This window comes from Strigops habroptila, chromosome W, assembly GCF_004027225.2.
Source record: "Strigops habroptila isolate Jane chromosome W, bStrHab1.2.pri, whole genome shotgun sequence".
Lineage (NCBI taxonomy): Eukaryota > Metazoa > Chordata > Aves > Psittaciformes > Psittacidae > Strigops > Strigops habroptila.
In genome coordinates this window covers 28,906,482-28,921,904 of record NC_044301.2, presented here as the reverse complement: position 1 = coordinate 28,921,904, position 15,423 = coordinate 28,906,482, and the positions used below count along the sequence as shown (strand labels likewise).

The 15,423-nt window shown below is 50.1% G+C and overlaps 1 protein-coding gene across 1 annotated transcript in view; it reads right to left on the bottom strand.

Moving 5' to 3' along the window:
- Positions 1-14,506: 14,506 nt before the first annotated feature.
- Positions 14,507-15,423, bottom strand: part of RIPOR1 (RHO family interacting cell polarization regulator 1) — a 93,417-nt gene continuing 92,500 nt past the window's right edge. The window contains exon 21 of the mRNA XM_030511012.1: positions 14,507-14,703. Within this exon, the coding sequence (XP_030366872.1) occupies positions 14,606-14,703 (98 nt within the window). The 3' untranslated portion in view covers positions 14,507-14,605. The remainder of the gene's footprint in view (positions 14,704-15,423) is intronic.

Genomic DNA, 15,423 nt, shown 5'->3' with positions numbered 1-15,423 from the left:
CCTCACCTCACCTCACCTCACCTCACCTCACCTCACCTCACCTCACCTCACCTCACCTCACCTCACCTCACCTCACCTCACCTCACCTCACCTCACCTCACCTCACCTCACCTCACCTCACCTCACCTCACCTCACCTCACCTCACCTCACCTCACCTCACCTCACCTCCTCTCACCTCCTCCCTCCCCCCTCCCCTTTTGAGCTTCACCTGAGCTAACGCTTCTCCCTACACCTAAGCAAAAGGGATCGAGGGCATCCTCAGTAAGTTTACAAACGACACTTGGTTGGATGGGAGTGTTCATCTGCCGGAGGGTAGGAGGCTCTGTAGAGGGATCTGCATAGGCTGGATCAATGAGCTGTGGCCAATGGTATGAGGTTCAATAAGGTTTAGTGCTGGGTCCTGCACTTGGGTCACCACAACCCCATGCAATGGGGAAGAATGGCTGGAAAGTTGCTCATGGAAAAGGACCTGGGGATGCTGATTGACAGAGCTGAACATGAGCCAGCTTGTGCCCAGGCAGCCAAGGCGGCCAATGGCTTCCTGGCCTGTATCAGAAATAGCATGGCCAGCAGGGCCAGGGAAGTTCTCGTCCCCCTGTACCCGGCACTGGTGAGAGAGACTGGCTGGAGCCATGGCCTGGGGCTGGTGGCATCTACACATATGTTAGAGGCATGTGAGGGGGGCTCCTGCTCTGTCCTAAGGCTCAGAGGAGCATCACTTGGGTGGGGAGGATGTGGCAGAACTTGCACTATTGGCATGTCCCCCCTCTGCTACCCCTGCCCCACCGGTGGCTTTTAGCAACCAGATTTACCCCATGTCTGCCTGTTTGGCTGCCACCACTTTCCTCCAGGGACACCCTTCCCAGCAGGGACCAGTTTGGACCAGCAGCTCAGGACAGGCAGAAGAGGTACAGGATGAGGGCAAAGCTCCTGAGATGCCATCTCGTGGTGCCAGCTTCAGGAGCAGAGTGCAGCTTGTGGTGTCAGGAGGTCTCCCTGCATCTTCTCTTCCACAGGGATGGAGCATGGAAGCTCATCGGCTTCCCATCTCAGGAGCAGGGATTGCTCAGAAACCTCCTGGCTGTCCGATGTGCTCTCCAGCACGTGATTTCCTCTTGGGTTTATATGTGCCTTGCTGCAGGATCCAGGCTGGGAGAGCTGCAGGCCAGTGGGGAGAGGAGCTGATTACTACTACTACTGATTACTTGATTCTATGAAAACTCAGGCCCAGCGGAGCAGGAGGCTGTGCCACACAGCTCCAGGGGAAGGGGCTCCTGAGGATGATAAGGCCATGGCAAAAGCCCACACTGAAATTCATGCCTTCTCCTGTGCAAAAGAGGGGTTAGTTGGTTGAAAGACCAAAGCTTAAGCTGGGAGAGGAGTCAGTAATATTATGAATTAATCACTAGGAAGGTTGTAGGGGCAATTTTACAAATACCAACAAGTTACTGGAATTAGGCGGTGTTTGCCTGGTGGTTTTAAAGGACCTTGGGCTTGCCAAGCTCGTAATCCAGTGGGACAAACTGCTCAAGTTTCAGCGCTGCAGGAAGGGTGAATGTGGTGCCAGGGATTTAGTAGGGAGCTTCTAGGGAAGCCAACAAGGTTGGGCCATGTCCATCAGAAATTTGACTCCACAGCATTTTCTGTCTGTCCACAACTTTCCCCTTCTAACCTCCAATGGTGGAACTAGCCACGGCATCCAGTGTGAATTCGTATAAGAAAGTACAGGGGCTGTGTTTCATTTTCTGCAGTTTCCTATGAATCTTCTGGGTTTAACATACTTTCTCATCTCTGGTAGCATTGTCACAGACCTGTAGCTGACTGACAGGCAAGCTGAGGGGAGAATTCAGTGAGCTCGTGCTGCATCCTCTTTGTATCCTCTTGCCATAAAAATATGTGAAATGGAGCTTGAGTGATGGGTTAAAATATTAGTAGTTCAAAAATAAGATGCGTTGGAAGGGAGCTGTATTTTTTACTCACCTATCAATCCCTGGAGGACAATAAGGCCAGGGATTCAGAGAGAAGACTAAACATAAAGAAACCTCGACACAAACCTGTGCTAGTAGGACTAGTGAGTTATAAGGCTGTTAGAGTTTAAACCAATATTAATGATCTTGCCCCAAATTTTTGCCTCTTTAGATGTCATTGCAGGGCAGAGTAAAAGCTGTTCAGCAGCCTAGGCTTTACCCCAACCTGCTTAGCAAGCGACAAAGCCACCAGGCAAATGTAGCATACATTAGCCTGTGTAACCTGGGCCCTAAATCCTACTCTGAATAATGCTTATGTTGAGTAATGCTTATGTTGAGCTGCATCATGGAGAGAAGGGGCTGTCCCACTGCTGCTCTGTGAGGGTGGAGTTGGGCTGAGAGGTGGTGGTGAGCGAGAAGGTCCAGGTCCTGACCCTGCTTTATGGGTTTCTCCTACCAAAGCTCTCCTGGTCCTTGTGAAGAAGCAGAGCACGGGTGGCAGTGCCATGGGCTGTGTTCTGAGCACCGATACTCCTTTTGGGGCTGTTGACAACTGAGACCAAGTTCCCTTCTGAGGACTGTGACACCAGGCTGAGCCCATTAATTTGGTACAGTGGGGAGCTGTAGCTTGAGAGCGGCCAGAGGGGATGAGCTGTGTTGAGTCACGAGGATGTAGCTCTGTTTCTGCAGCCTTGGATGAAGGAGAAAAAAATTATTTACACAGCAATGGCAAAAAGTGGCCATTAATTCTGAGAGGTGACAGGGTGTAGCCCACAGCATGACCCCTGGGGTCTTCCTTGCATGAGAGATTTGAATCACAGAAATAGAATATCCAGAATTGGAAGGAACCTACAAGGATCTTGGAGTCCCACTCCTCTTGCACTATCAAAAGCTTTGTTAAAGTCCCAAAATACCCCACACCCATTGCCTTCCATTCGTTGGTGTAAAGGGAAATTAAGTCAGCACAGCATGAAGAACATTTCTGTGGAAATGAGATTCTGCAGTGTGAATTCTTTCAAAATCAGTTACATTTATCCTAAGCTGTCAACCCATCAATCCACGTGCTGTAATGCTTGGGAGAGCAGCACATCTTTTGTGTGTAGCCATGAATCCTGCTTTAAGCTCAAAACTTAGTTCAGGCACTGTGGCGTATGAACGGCATGGACTCAGAGCATCTTCATGCAGCGAATCACTTTATTGCCTATTGCTCTAGCTTTTATACCATTCTAGCAAAAGATATTTTTAGCCTATTGCTCTACCTTTTATACCAAGCTAGTTTTAGCACATCATGTTTAGTTCCTGGTTTACAGTTTTGGTTTTTCCAACATTCTTCGTCATTTCACAAACAGTCCCAAAATAACCAGTTCCTTATCTTTCTGTTCTCCTGCTCCTGTCCAGCTGGGTTGCTCTGCTTAATCACACAGTGTACTTTGCTTCTTCTTTAACTCTTTCTTCTCCAGCCAAGCAGTTACTTCTCTTGGGCAATAATCAAATAGCTTCCATCCTCTCCCACAAGGCATGACTCAAAATGGAGAGGAGCACTGGCTGTATGTAAAATTGCTTCTTATGCTTTTTTAAATACCCAGGGCTGGGAGTTGTTCTGGCAAACATCTATTCCTGGACTTCTGCCAGAAGTGTCCCCAACCATCTCTACCAGTGTGTGCTGTGGGTCTGACCTATTGGTCCTGGGTTTGTCACTTGAAGGCACCTTTGAGCTGATTTGCAGAGGATTTGAGCTCCCCACCCCCCAGCTTCAGTCCTAATTGTGGGTGCTCCTGAAAATCAGCCTCCAAGCCTGTCCAAACTACACACCCAGAGGCAGATGCTCCTTCTGGAAAAGCTGCCTGAGCGAGGCCTTTCCCACAGATGCCTTGCCCATGAGTAGAATGGCAAGAACTGAAGCTGAGGAGCTCCTGACCACCTTGCCAAGGCCCCGGGGTGAGCTCACCCACCTCCTTCCCTGCTCTTACTAGCACTGTGCTTCCATCACACTGTACAAGCCCTCAGGAGCCACTTCCCTCCCCTCACTCAGCTCTAAGGAAGACAGTAATCGAGTTTGAGAGCCAGCATTAAATTAAGTCTTGGAGATCACCTGGAGCACGCTTTGGTCTCTGAATGAAATGAGGCCCCAGTTGTCACCCAAGGAGTGGTCCTTGGATAACAAGCCCATATGTATGTGCCTGACAGCCCTGTGAGGAACATGTCAGTGATCACGAGAAGGTGGTTGTTCAGCACAGACTACTTAGCTGTTGGAATAATTTCTAAGCGCCCTAGTGAATGCCTTGGGAATATGATTTCATACAAGCCTGGGATAAGGTGAGAGGTCCAACACTGAGGCTGCTCAAACTGAAAATTCCCAAACTACAACCCCCTAAAAATTACTTTGCATCAAGATTTAAGTAATTTCTTACACAAGGGCTGGCCAGAGCTTGTGGCGTTCCAAAGTGGCAGCGCCTGCTCGGGGTGATCCTGGCTGGTGAGTGCTCTTGGTGTCACAACATGGGCAGCTGCACCAGCCCTGATGCTGTTCAAGAGGAGGGTGTGTTGGTTCATCAGTTATTTTGTGCTGATGATCTGCAGGGGCTCCTCAGGACAAATAGGTACTGCAAAGTGCTCCAGAATCCATCTGCACCCCTGTGATTAAAAGAAAACCAGCAGTAAGTGGGGAAAAGGAATGTCTTTCCAAAGCCAGAGCACATGGGTAATGCAAGCATGACACAGACACCCTCCCATGGGCTGCAGCTCCTACAAGAAGAGCAAGTAGCTGCTGAGCACCAGCACGTCCATACGAGAGGGAGATGGTTTAAGCACTGACACAGATTTGGCTGACAAACGTGGTGCTGGCACACTTTCTCCTTTGAAACAGCAAACACACTGCTGCAAAATCCCTCTGTGGTGCTGTGTGTGTCCCCGTGTGCTGCGGAGTTCACCCCGTGAAGCACTGCAGTTCCTGCGCAAGGGCTGGACGAGATGGTAAGTCCCAGAGGGAAAAGTTGAGTCCCCTGCCTCCTTTCAAACAGCTGGCTCATGTGATGCTTGTACTCCTTCCCAGCCCTAAAAAAAACCCAAACCAAGCAGGATGCAAACTGCAGTGAATGTTTTCAGTGAGTGCTGTCCAAAAAAACAAGTATTTTTGAAGTAAGTTTATTCCAGTTAAAATGGCAATCCTGCAATTCCAGGTGACCTGGCAGTGTCCGTGGGGCAGAGGTCTTTGGTGATGCTGGCATAGACCCATTCGGAGCAAAGGGCCGGGCAATAGATTCCTAAATTAATCTGTTTTGTTGTAGTCCCCCCCAATGTTCTTAAAGCCACATAAATAATGAGATTATTCCTTGCAGTTCCAGGAGCAGAGGCATTTTGTCCTGACCTGCAGCTCCCTGCCTGCCCTGACAGAAGGCTGCTTTCCTGCTTCCATCTCTCTACAGCCAAGGAGTAGCTTATCTCAGAAGGTGGAATTGTGCTGCAGGGATGGGGCTAGGTTTCGGCAGGGCAAGGAGGACATGCACGTAGGTGAGTGAATTGAATTTGTGGCTCTGGCCACTGGAGCCCTGGGCTAGTTTTATTTCCAGGAGTTATTCAGGGGAAAAGAAACCAAAACAGGCTCAGGGGAGACCTTGTGACATTCTTCCAATACCTGAAGGGGGCTGACAAGAAATCTGGAGAGGGGCTTTTGAAAAGGGCCTGTAGGAACAGGACAAGGGGGAATGACTTTAACCTGATAGAGGGGAGATTGAGATGAGATCTTAGGAAGAAGTTCTTCCCTGTGAGGGTGCTGAGGCCCTGGCACAGGTTGCCCAGAGAAGCTGTGGCTGCCCCATCCCTGGCAGTGTTCAAGGCCAGGTTGGACAGGGCTTGGAGCAACCTGGTCTAGTGGAAGGTGTCCCTGCCTGTGTCAGGGGGTCGGAACTGGATGAGCTTTAAGGTCTCTTCCAACCCAAACCATTCTAGGATTCTATGGCATAAGATGTCTGGTCTACTTTCCACCTCTCAGGTGCTCTTGTCCACAGTTTTATGTGCCAGGTGGGACCCACATCTCACATCTATTGCTGCCTGCAGCATACAGTGTGATGCAGTGCTTTGAGAGAAACACTGTGCTTCCCTCCTGGGGCTTGTCCAGCCCCAAAAGCAGGTGGAAGAAGGCTCAGTGAGCAGTGATGCAATAAAGTGTCCCTCGGTTACATCCTTCCCACAATCCCATCGGCAGATAAAACTGCATCTCAAAGTGGTTACTCTAAGGTGATGTTCCATCTGGGGAACCTCATGCACCAGGACATGGTCTGTAGCCTGCTCTGGCACGGGTGGCTGGCAGTGCCATGGGGGTCCCTGCCCCTGCTGCCTTTTGGGGCATCTTTGCTGCTCTAACTCCCCTCCCAGGACCATAAGATGATTAAAGGATTGTAGCAGCTGTCATATAAAAAGAGGCTGAGGGAGATGGGACTGTTTTACTTGGAAAAATGAAGGCTCGGATGGGTTCTTATCCATGTCTGGCGGGGGGTGAAGAAGGCAGAGGCAGATGCTCCTCAGTGGTGCCCGGTGAAAGACCAAGCACCAAAGTGAAGCTGAAATACAGAGATTTGAGTTAAACTTCAGAAAAGCATCTTCTGTGAGTGTGGTCAAGCACTGGCACAGGTTGGCCAGAGTTGTTCAGGCATCTCCATCCTTAGAGATACTCAAAACTCAACTAGATGAGGTCCCAGGCTCTAGCTGACCCTGCTTTGAGCAGCAGGGAGTAGATGAGCATTTCCAAAGGTCCCTTCCCACCTTAACTATTCTGTAAGTCTTTCTTTGATCTGTGTGGCTCACTGATAAGACCAGCTCCAAGAGGTGCCAGATGTTTATGGGAAGGGGATTGAAAACCCAGTACAGCTGAGTGAGCTCTGTCCCCATGTCCTGGGTTCAGCTGTAGCAGTCATTTTTCTCCTTCTTAGGAGCTGGTGCAGTGCTGTGGTTTTGACTTTCAGCCCGGGAACAATGCTGATAACACTGATGTTTTTAGTTGTTGCTAAGTAATGTTTACTCAGACCAAGGACTTTTTCAGTCTCATGCTCTGCCAGGGAGGAGGAGAAGCCGGGAGGAAGCAGAGACAGGACACCTGACCCAAACTGGCCAAAGGGGTATTCCATCCCACAGCACGTCATGCCCAGTATATAAACCAGGGGGAGTTACCCAGAAGGCCCAGATCACTGCTCAGGTCAGGCTGGGTATCGGTCGGCAGGTGGTGAGCAATTGTATCCTCTCCCCTTGTTATTTCCCTTATTATTATTATTGGTGGTAGCAGTAGTGGTTTTGTATCATACCTTAGTTACTGGACTGCTCTTATCTCAACCCGTGGGAGTTACATTCTTTTGATTCTCCTCCCCATCCCTTCAAGAGCGGGGGGAGGAAGAACGGGGGGGGAGTGAGTGAGCGGCTGCGTGGTTCTGAGTTACCGGCTGGGCTTAAACCACGACAGTTCTTTGTGGCACCCAACATGGGGACCGAAGGGTTGAGATAACAACAGATCTGACCAGAGTGTGTCTAATCATATTTGTGATAAGCATTCATTGTTTTGGATTAATAGACACTCGTCACAATGCTGATTTATTGGCTCTCGGAGTTGTTGCACTTGATCTCAGAGTTTCAGCATGTCATACCTTACTTGCAGCCAGTATTTGCTGTTTTAGTGTTTATTGGCTGGGGGGCCTGGGCTAAGGTTCTTGTTTCACTGTACTTCATGGTAATGACTTGTAATACAATAGAATCATTGATGATGAAACTGGTCTGGCTTGCATTCCCAGCATTGTCATCGCCTCTATACTTTGGGAGGTAGATAATGGAATTTTTTAGCAATTACATATCTTTCTTTTTCTCCTTGGGGGGTCAACCTATGAAGGAGACATTGCTTTACATGCCCCGCTCCCACACCAGGCTATTTCCAGCAGCTGCTCAAACCATGACCACAACAGACAACGCAGCTACTCCAACTCCAAGTACCACAGCTACACCAACTCCAGCAACAAGTTCAGCAGCTACTCAAACCCCGACAGCAACAGACAACGCAGCTGCTGGCGCTACTCAACCCCCAAGCACAGCAGCTGCACCAACCCCAACAACAGACACTGCAGCCACTCCAAGCCCAGTGAAAGACACCGCAGCCACTCCAACCACACTGGCAGACATTGGAGATAAACCAAAGGACCAATCCTTGCCAATATCAGTTGCCCTATAAGCAAGGGGAAAAGCAAACAAGAGCCACAAAGAGCAACCTGCACAGTGAAGAAAGATGAAGTCCCAATGCAATTAGTACAGGGGACAGCATCTGAACAATAGTTACTACTACAAGGATCAGAGGAAGAGGAAGAAGAAGAAGAGGTGACTTCTCGACCCCAGACCTCGACCAAGCTGTGGAATATGCGAAAAGATTTCACCCGTCTTACAGGGGAGCACATTGTCACCTGGTTGCCCTGATGCTGGGACAATGGGGCCGACGGTCACGAACTAGAAGGTAGGGAAGCCAAGCAGCTGGGATCACTTGCTAGGGAAGGAGGAATTGACAAAGCGATTGCAAAAGAGAAACAAGCCCTCAGTCTTTGGAGGTCGCTCTTGGAAGCTGTGAAGGAAAGGTTTCCCTACAGAGACGATGAGTCGCTCAGCCAACTGGACCACGATAGAGAGAGGCATCCAGTCTCTGAGGGAATCAGCCATTCTAGAGATGATCTATCGTAGGCCAGATGCTGGGAATGCATCCGTAGATCCAGATGAAGTTGAATGTACATGACCCATGTGGCGGAAACTTACATGGAGTGCACCATCATCATATGCCCCCTCATGGGCATCAATGACCTGAAGTGAGGCAGCAGTACCAACAGTGGATGAAGTGACTCATCAACTCCGAGAGCCGGAAGACAATCTCACCCCTTCCATCATTTCAGCTGTGGAAAAACTGTCCCAGGAGTTCAAGCACTTGAGAGAGGATTTATCCGATCTATCCAGCTCCCCACGTGTACCAACCCATGTCTCAACTATTAACAGAAGGCGCCCTACTGCTCGAGAGAGAAGATATAGGAGGAACACGCCACGGGCCACCCTATGGTTTTACCTGCGGGATCACGGAGAAGACATGAGAAAGTGGGATGGAAAACCTACCTCAGTTCTGGAGCAACGGGTGCGTGAACTGAAGAGGAGAACAATGGTCAAGGATGATCCTCCCAGGAAAGCTGCTGCTCCAGTCTCTGGTGAGCAGTTTCCCAGATGGAGTGGAAGAGCTGATTTTACTCCAGCTCCTGTGATAAGGAATACTAATCCCTTTCTGCAAGACATAAGTGGACAACCTCACGATCAGTATTAGAGGGGCCCTGCCTCCAGCCAGGTGGAGGAGAGGGACAATCAGGTTTACTGGACTGTGTGGATCAGATGGCCTGGCACATCAGTCCCACAGGAGTATAAGGCTCTAGTAGATACCGGTGCAGAGTGTACCCTGATGCCATCAAGCTGTCAAGGGCTGGAGCCCATTTATATTTCTGGAGTGACAAGAGGATCCCAAGAGTTGACTGTACAGGAGGCTGAAATCAGCCTAATTGGGAAGGAGTGGCAAAATAACCCTATTGTGACTGGTCCAGGGGCTCCATGCATCCTTGGCATAGACTATCTCAGGAGAGGGTACTTCAAAGACCCAAAAGGGTATAGATGGGCTTTTGGTACAGCTGCCTTGGAGACAGAGGAAACGAAGCAGCTGTCCACCTTGCCTGGTCTCTCAGAGGACCCTTCTGTTGTGGGGTTGCTGAAGGTCGAAGAACAACAAGTGCCAATTGCGACCACAACAGTGCACCGGCGGCAATATTGCACCAACCGAGACTCCCTGATTCCCATCCATAAGCTGATCCATAGACTGGAGAGCCAAGGAGTGATCAGCAGGACCCGCTCACCCTTTAATAGCCCCATATGGCCAGTGCAAAAGTCTAATGGAGAGTGGAGATTAACAGTACACTATCGTGGCCTGAACGAAGTCACACCACCATTGAGTGCTGCCGTACCGGACATGCTAGAACTTCAATATGAACTGGAGTCAAAGGCAGCCAAGGGGGATGCCACAATTGATATTGCCAATGCATTTTTCTCAATCCCTTTGGCAGCAGAGTGTAGGCCACAGTTTGCTTTCACTTGGAGGGGCGTCCAGTACACTTGGAATCGACTGCCCCAGGGGTGGAAACACAGCCCTAGCATCTGCCATGGACTGATCCAGACTGCACTGGAACAGGGGCAAGCTCCAGAACACCTGCAATACATTGATGACATCATCGTGTGGGGCGATACAAGGGAAGAAGATTTTGAGCAAGGGAGGAAAATAATCCAAATCCTGCAGAAGGCCGGTTTTGCCATAAAACGGAGTAAGGTCAAGGGACCTGCACAGGAGATTGAATTTTTGGGAATAAAATGGCAAGATGGCACTCTGCTTGCCCATGGTGGGCTGGATGTTCAAAGGCAGGGTCTCCTCTACACATTGTGCAACCAATGCTACAGGGAATAAGTGGGCCACACTAATTACACACTGAGCTCGAATAGGAAATCTCAGTCGTCCAGGAATTCTAGAAGTCATCATGGACTGGGCAGAGGGAAAGGTCACCAGAAGAGGAGGTGATGCGTGCTGAAGAGGCCCCACCATATAATGAACTGTCAGAGAGTGAAAAGCAATATGCCTTGTTTACTAATGGGTCCTGCCATATTGTGGGAAAGCATCAGAGATGGAAGGCAGCTGTGTGGAGTCCCCTGTGACAAGTTGCAGAAACTGCTGAAGGAGAGGGTGAATAGAGTCAGTTTGCAGAGGTGAAAGCCATCCAGCTGGCCTTGGACATTGCTGAATGAGAGAAATGGCCAGTACTTCATCTCTATACTGACTCATGGATGGTGGCAAATGCCCTGTGGAGGTGGTTGCAGCAATGGAAGCAGAGCAACTGGCAATGCAGAGGTAAACCCATCTGGGCTGCTGCATTGTGGCAAGATATCGCTGCCCGGGTGCAGAACCTGGTGGTGAAGGTACGCCACGTAGATGCTCATGTACCCAAGAGTCGGGCCACTGAAGAACAACCAGCAAGTGGATAAATCTGCTAAGATTGAAGTGCCTCAGATGGACTTAGATTGGCAACATAAGGGTGAATTATTTTTAGCCCGGTGGGCCCCTGACACCTCAGGCCATCAAGGCAGAGATGGAACATATAAATGGGCTCGTGATCGAGGGGTGGACTTAACAATGGACACTATTGCCCAGGTTATTCATGAATGTAAAACATGCTGCAATTAAGCAAGCCAAGCAGTTAAAGCCTCTCTGGTATGGAGGACGATGGCCGAAGTACAAATATGGGGAGGCCTGGCAGATTGACTATATCACACTCCCACCAGCCCACCAAGGCAAGCGCTATGTACTTACCATGGTGGAAGCAACCACTGGATGGCTGGAAACATACGCTCTGCCCCATGCCACTGCCCGGAACACTATCCTGGGCCTTGAGAAACAAGTTTTGTGGCGACACGGCACCCCAGAGAGAACTGAGTCAGTGTCGTGGTTTGAGCCCAGCCGGTAACTCAGAACCACGCAGGCGCTCGCTCACTCCCCCCCTTCTTCCTCCCCCCACTCCTGGAGGGATGAGGAGGAGAATCGGAAGAATGTAACTCCCACGGGTTGAGATAAGAGCAGTCCAGTAACTCAAGTACCAGACAAAACTACTGCTGCTACCACCAATAATAATACTGATAAGGAAAATAACGAGTGGAGAGGATACAATTGCTCACCACCCGCCGACCAATACCCAGCCAGACCCGAGCAGTGATCTGGGCCTTCCGGGTAACTCCCCCCAGTTTATATACTGGGCATGACGTGCCATGGTATGGAATACCCTTTGGCCACTTTGGGTCAGGTGTCCTGTCTCTGCTTCCTCCCGGCTTCCCCTCCTCCCTGGCAGAGCATGAGACTGAGAAAGCCCTTGGTCTGTGTAAACGTTACTTAGCAACAACTAAAAACATCGGTGTGTTATCAGCGTTGTTCCCAGGCTGAAAGTTAGAAAACACAGCACTGCACCAGCTACTAAGAAGGAGAAAAATGACTGCTACAGCTGAACCCAGGACAGTCAGACAATTGGACTCATTTCCGGAACAACCTTATAGACACTTGGGCCAAAGAGCAAGGCATCAAGTGGATATATCGCATCCCCTACCATGCACCAGCCTCTGGGAATATCCAACGGTACAATGGGCTGTTAAAAACTACACTGAGAGTAATGGGTGGTGGGACTTTCAAACACTGGGATACACATTTAGGAAAAGCCACCTGGTTGGTCAACACTAGGGGATCTGCCAACAGGGCTGGCCCAGCCCAATCAGAACTTTTACATACTGTAGAGGAGGATAAAGTTCCTGTGGTGCACATTAAGAATCTCCTGGGGAAGACAGTCTGGGTTATTCCTGCTTCAGGTAAAGGCAAACCCACTCTTGGGGTTGCTTTTGCTCAGGGACCTGGATATACTTGGTGGGTAATGCAGGAAGATGGGGAAGTCCGATGTGTACCTCAAGGGGATTTAATTTTGGGGGAGAACAGCCAATGAACTCAATTGTATGCTGTTGCCTGCTCTGTAACACTTATATAGCCTATGAGCTAGATATCTTCAGGTCACCATCAACTGACCCTGACTTCCCTCCGATCGTCACCCCAGCAAAGAATGAATTTTGATTAAACCAGAGGAGCTCAGCAGTGACCAGAAGAGTTCAGCGGTTTCATCGGCAGGCAACAACCCAACACTACACACTGTCCCTCCTGACCTGAAAGACTCTTACAAGAGATGGAGCCTGACATCATGGACTGGATGAATTCAGCAGCTTTGTAGGGATTGGTCCATGGACTAAGGAATGATAACTCTGTGTGTGTGTATACTTATATATGTGTATATATATATATGACAAAAGCGATGCTATATTTTAAAATGTGGGATCTGAGCATGACGTGAATGGTTTGGAATAAGGGGTGGATACTGTCCTGGGTCAGCAATAGCAGTCATTTTTCTCCTTCTTAGTAGCTGGTGCAGTGCTGTGTTTTCTAACTTTCAGCCTGGGAACAACGCTGATAACACCGATGTTTTTAGTTCTTGCTAAGTGATGTTTACTCAGACCAAGGACTTTCTCAGTCTCATGCTCTGCCAGGGAGGAGGGGAAGCCGGGAGGAAGCAGAGACAGGACACCTGACCCAAACTAGCCAAAGGGGTATTCCATACCACAGCACATCATGCCCAGTATGTAAACTGGGGGGAGTTACCAGGAAGGCCCCGATCACTGCTCGGGTCGGGCTGAGTATAGGTCGGCAGGTTGTGAGCAATTGTATCCTCTCCCCTTGTTATTTCCATTATTATTATTATTATTGGTGGTAGCAGTGGTGGTTTTGTATTATACCTTAGTTACTGGACTGTTCTTATCTCAACCTGTAGGATTTACATTCTTTTGGTTCTCGTCCCCATTCCTCCGGGAGCACGGGGAAGAAGAAGGTGGGGAGTAAGTGTGCAGCTGCATGGTTCTGAGTTACCGGCTGGGCTTAAACCATGACACCCCAGCTCTCTGGTCCCCTGCTTGGGCTCGGGTGCTGTGGTGTCTTCCCACCACAGGTACAGAAGACAGTAGAAATCAGGGCTGCCTGTGCTGAGCATCCCAATCACGTAGCCTCAGTGTAGCCACTTTGGGTGATACTTCCAATGCCCAGCACCCAAATTTTGGCAACACTTGGCTGAGCTGTGGGGCATAAGATGCACTTGGGCAATGCTAGAAATCACAGTTATACCCAATGAGACCCACCACCACCCTCGAGCCTGCTGCACTGATCCCCAGCTTCCTCTGCTCCTGGGCAGTGAGGGCAAAGAAACACCCACACAGCGATGCCGTCACTCATTAAAGCTTTAATTTTATTTCTGGTTTAAATCAAAATTAGTTGCTGTCTGTAATTACATTATATATAGATTTATAGAGACATTATAGAAAAGAATTTTTTGCTTTTTCTGCAGAAATCTGTAAATAAAAAATGAAATAAAACAAACAAAACCAAAAGATGGCACCTTCTCTCTGTGGGTCTGTCCGTCCCTCTGCTGCTCCTCCTGTCCCTGCCCTACATGGCGCTTCCCAATAGACCAGGAAAGGCTCTGGGCTGGGGTCGCATCTCACCAACCTTCCCTACAGCCACAGCCGGGGAGGGGCAGGAGCATGTGGAGCTGGAAAGAAGAAACACCAGCGGATTGTGTTAATATCTCATATCTCATTTTATTTAAGTCCTGGGGACTCCAGGTGGCAAAGAGCAGTGGTCCCTACAGCCCGGGCAAAACAAACAGCGTGGTTTCCAAAGTGCAGCTCCAGAAATCTGGTAGCCTCCATGCCGCTCCAGCAGCTGATGATGGGGGGCAGGATGGGTGGGCTCCCTGTGTGGTTTAAATAGCAATCAGAGGGTGGGATGTGCAGCAAGTCCCCCCCCACCATGGGTGCTCTGCAGTGCGTGGCTGCAGCAAGCTGCCATGTGAGTGCTACTGCAGTGTGCTGCTGGGAGCAGTGTGGGCCCAGTGGCCCCAGCCCATGCCAAGCCGGTGCCCAACGGTGCCTTGGCCCTCAAGGGATGGCAGAGGGGTTGCGTGGTGTCTCAGAAAGCTGTGCTGGCCATGCTGGCTGGGGCAAAGATCTGCGGGAGGCTGTCCAGGGTCTCCTCCAGCTGCTGGTGAGCTGATTTGCCATCTTCCCCTGCAAGAACATGCTGTGGTCAGTGAAGCAAGCTCCAGAAGCTCTGTTCTATTCCCATACCCAGCCACCTTCCTTGGCCTTTCCAGGGAAACATGGCTAATGCCTGGCAGAGCTGAGACTGTGTGATATGACCACAGAGTGGAGACCTTTCTTGTCCTCCTTAGCACACCCTTGGGCAAGTCCCAGCTGGGATCTGGCTCAAAAAGCCCCCAGAGCTCCTGATGTGGATGTTGCACGTCGTATTCTTCAGCTGCCTGCCCTACCCCTTCCCACACAGGGCGGGGATCAGGGATCACCCACATTTGGGCTGCAGGAGAGACTGGCTTGGGGCAAAGGGGCCAGGGCTCAGGGCTCTGCCACCTCCAGCATCTCAGACAGCTGTGCACATCTGCATACATCTTGTAGGCCCCTTCTAATACCTAAAGGGAGCCAACAAGAAATCTGGAGAGGAGCTTTTCACAAGGGCCTGTAGGGACAGGACAAGCAGAATGGCTTTAACCTGACAGAGGGGAGATTGAGATGAGATCTTAGGCAGAAGTTCTTCCCTGTGAGGGTGCTGAGGCCCTGGCACAGGTTGCCCAGAGAAGCTGTGGCTGCCCCATCCCTGGCAGTGTTCAAGGCCAGGCTGGACAGGGCTTGAAGCAACCTGGTCTAGTGGAAGGTGTCCCTGCCTGTGGCAGGGGGTTGGAACTGGATGAGCTTTAAGGTCTCTTCCAACCC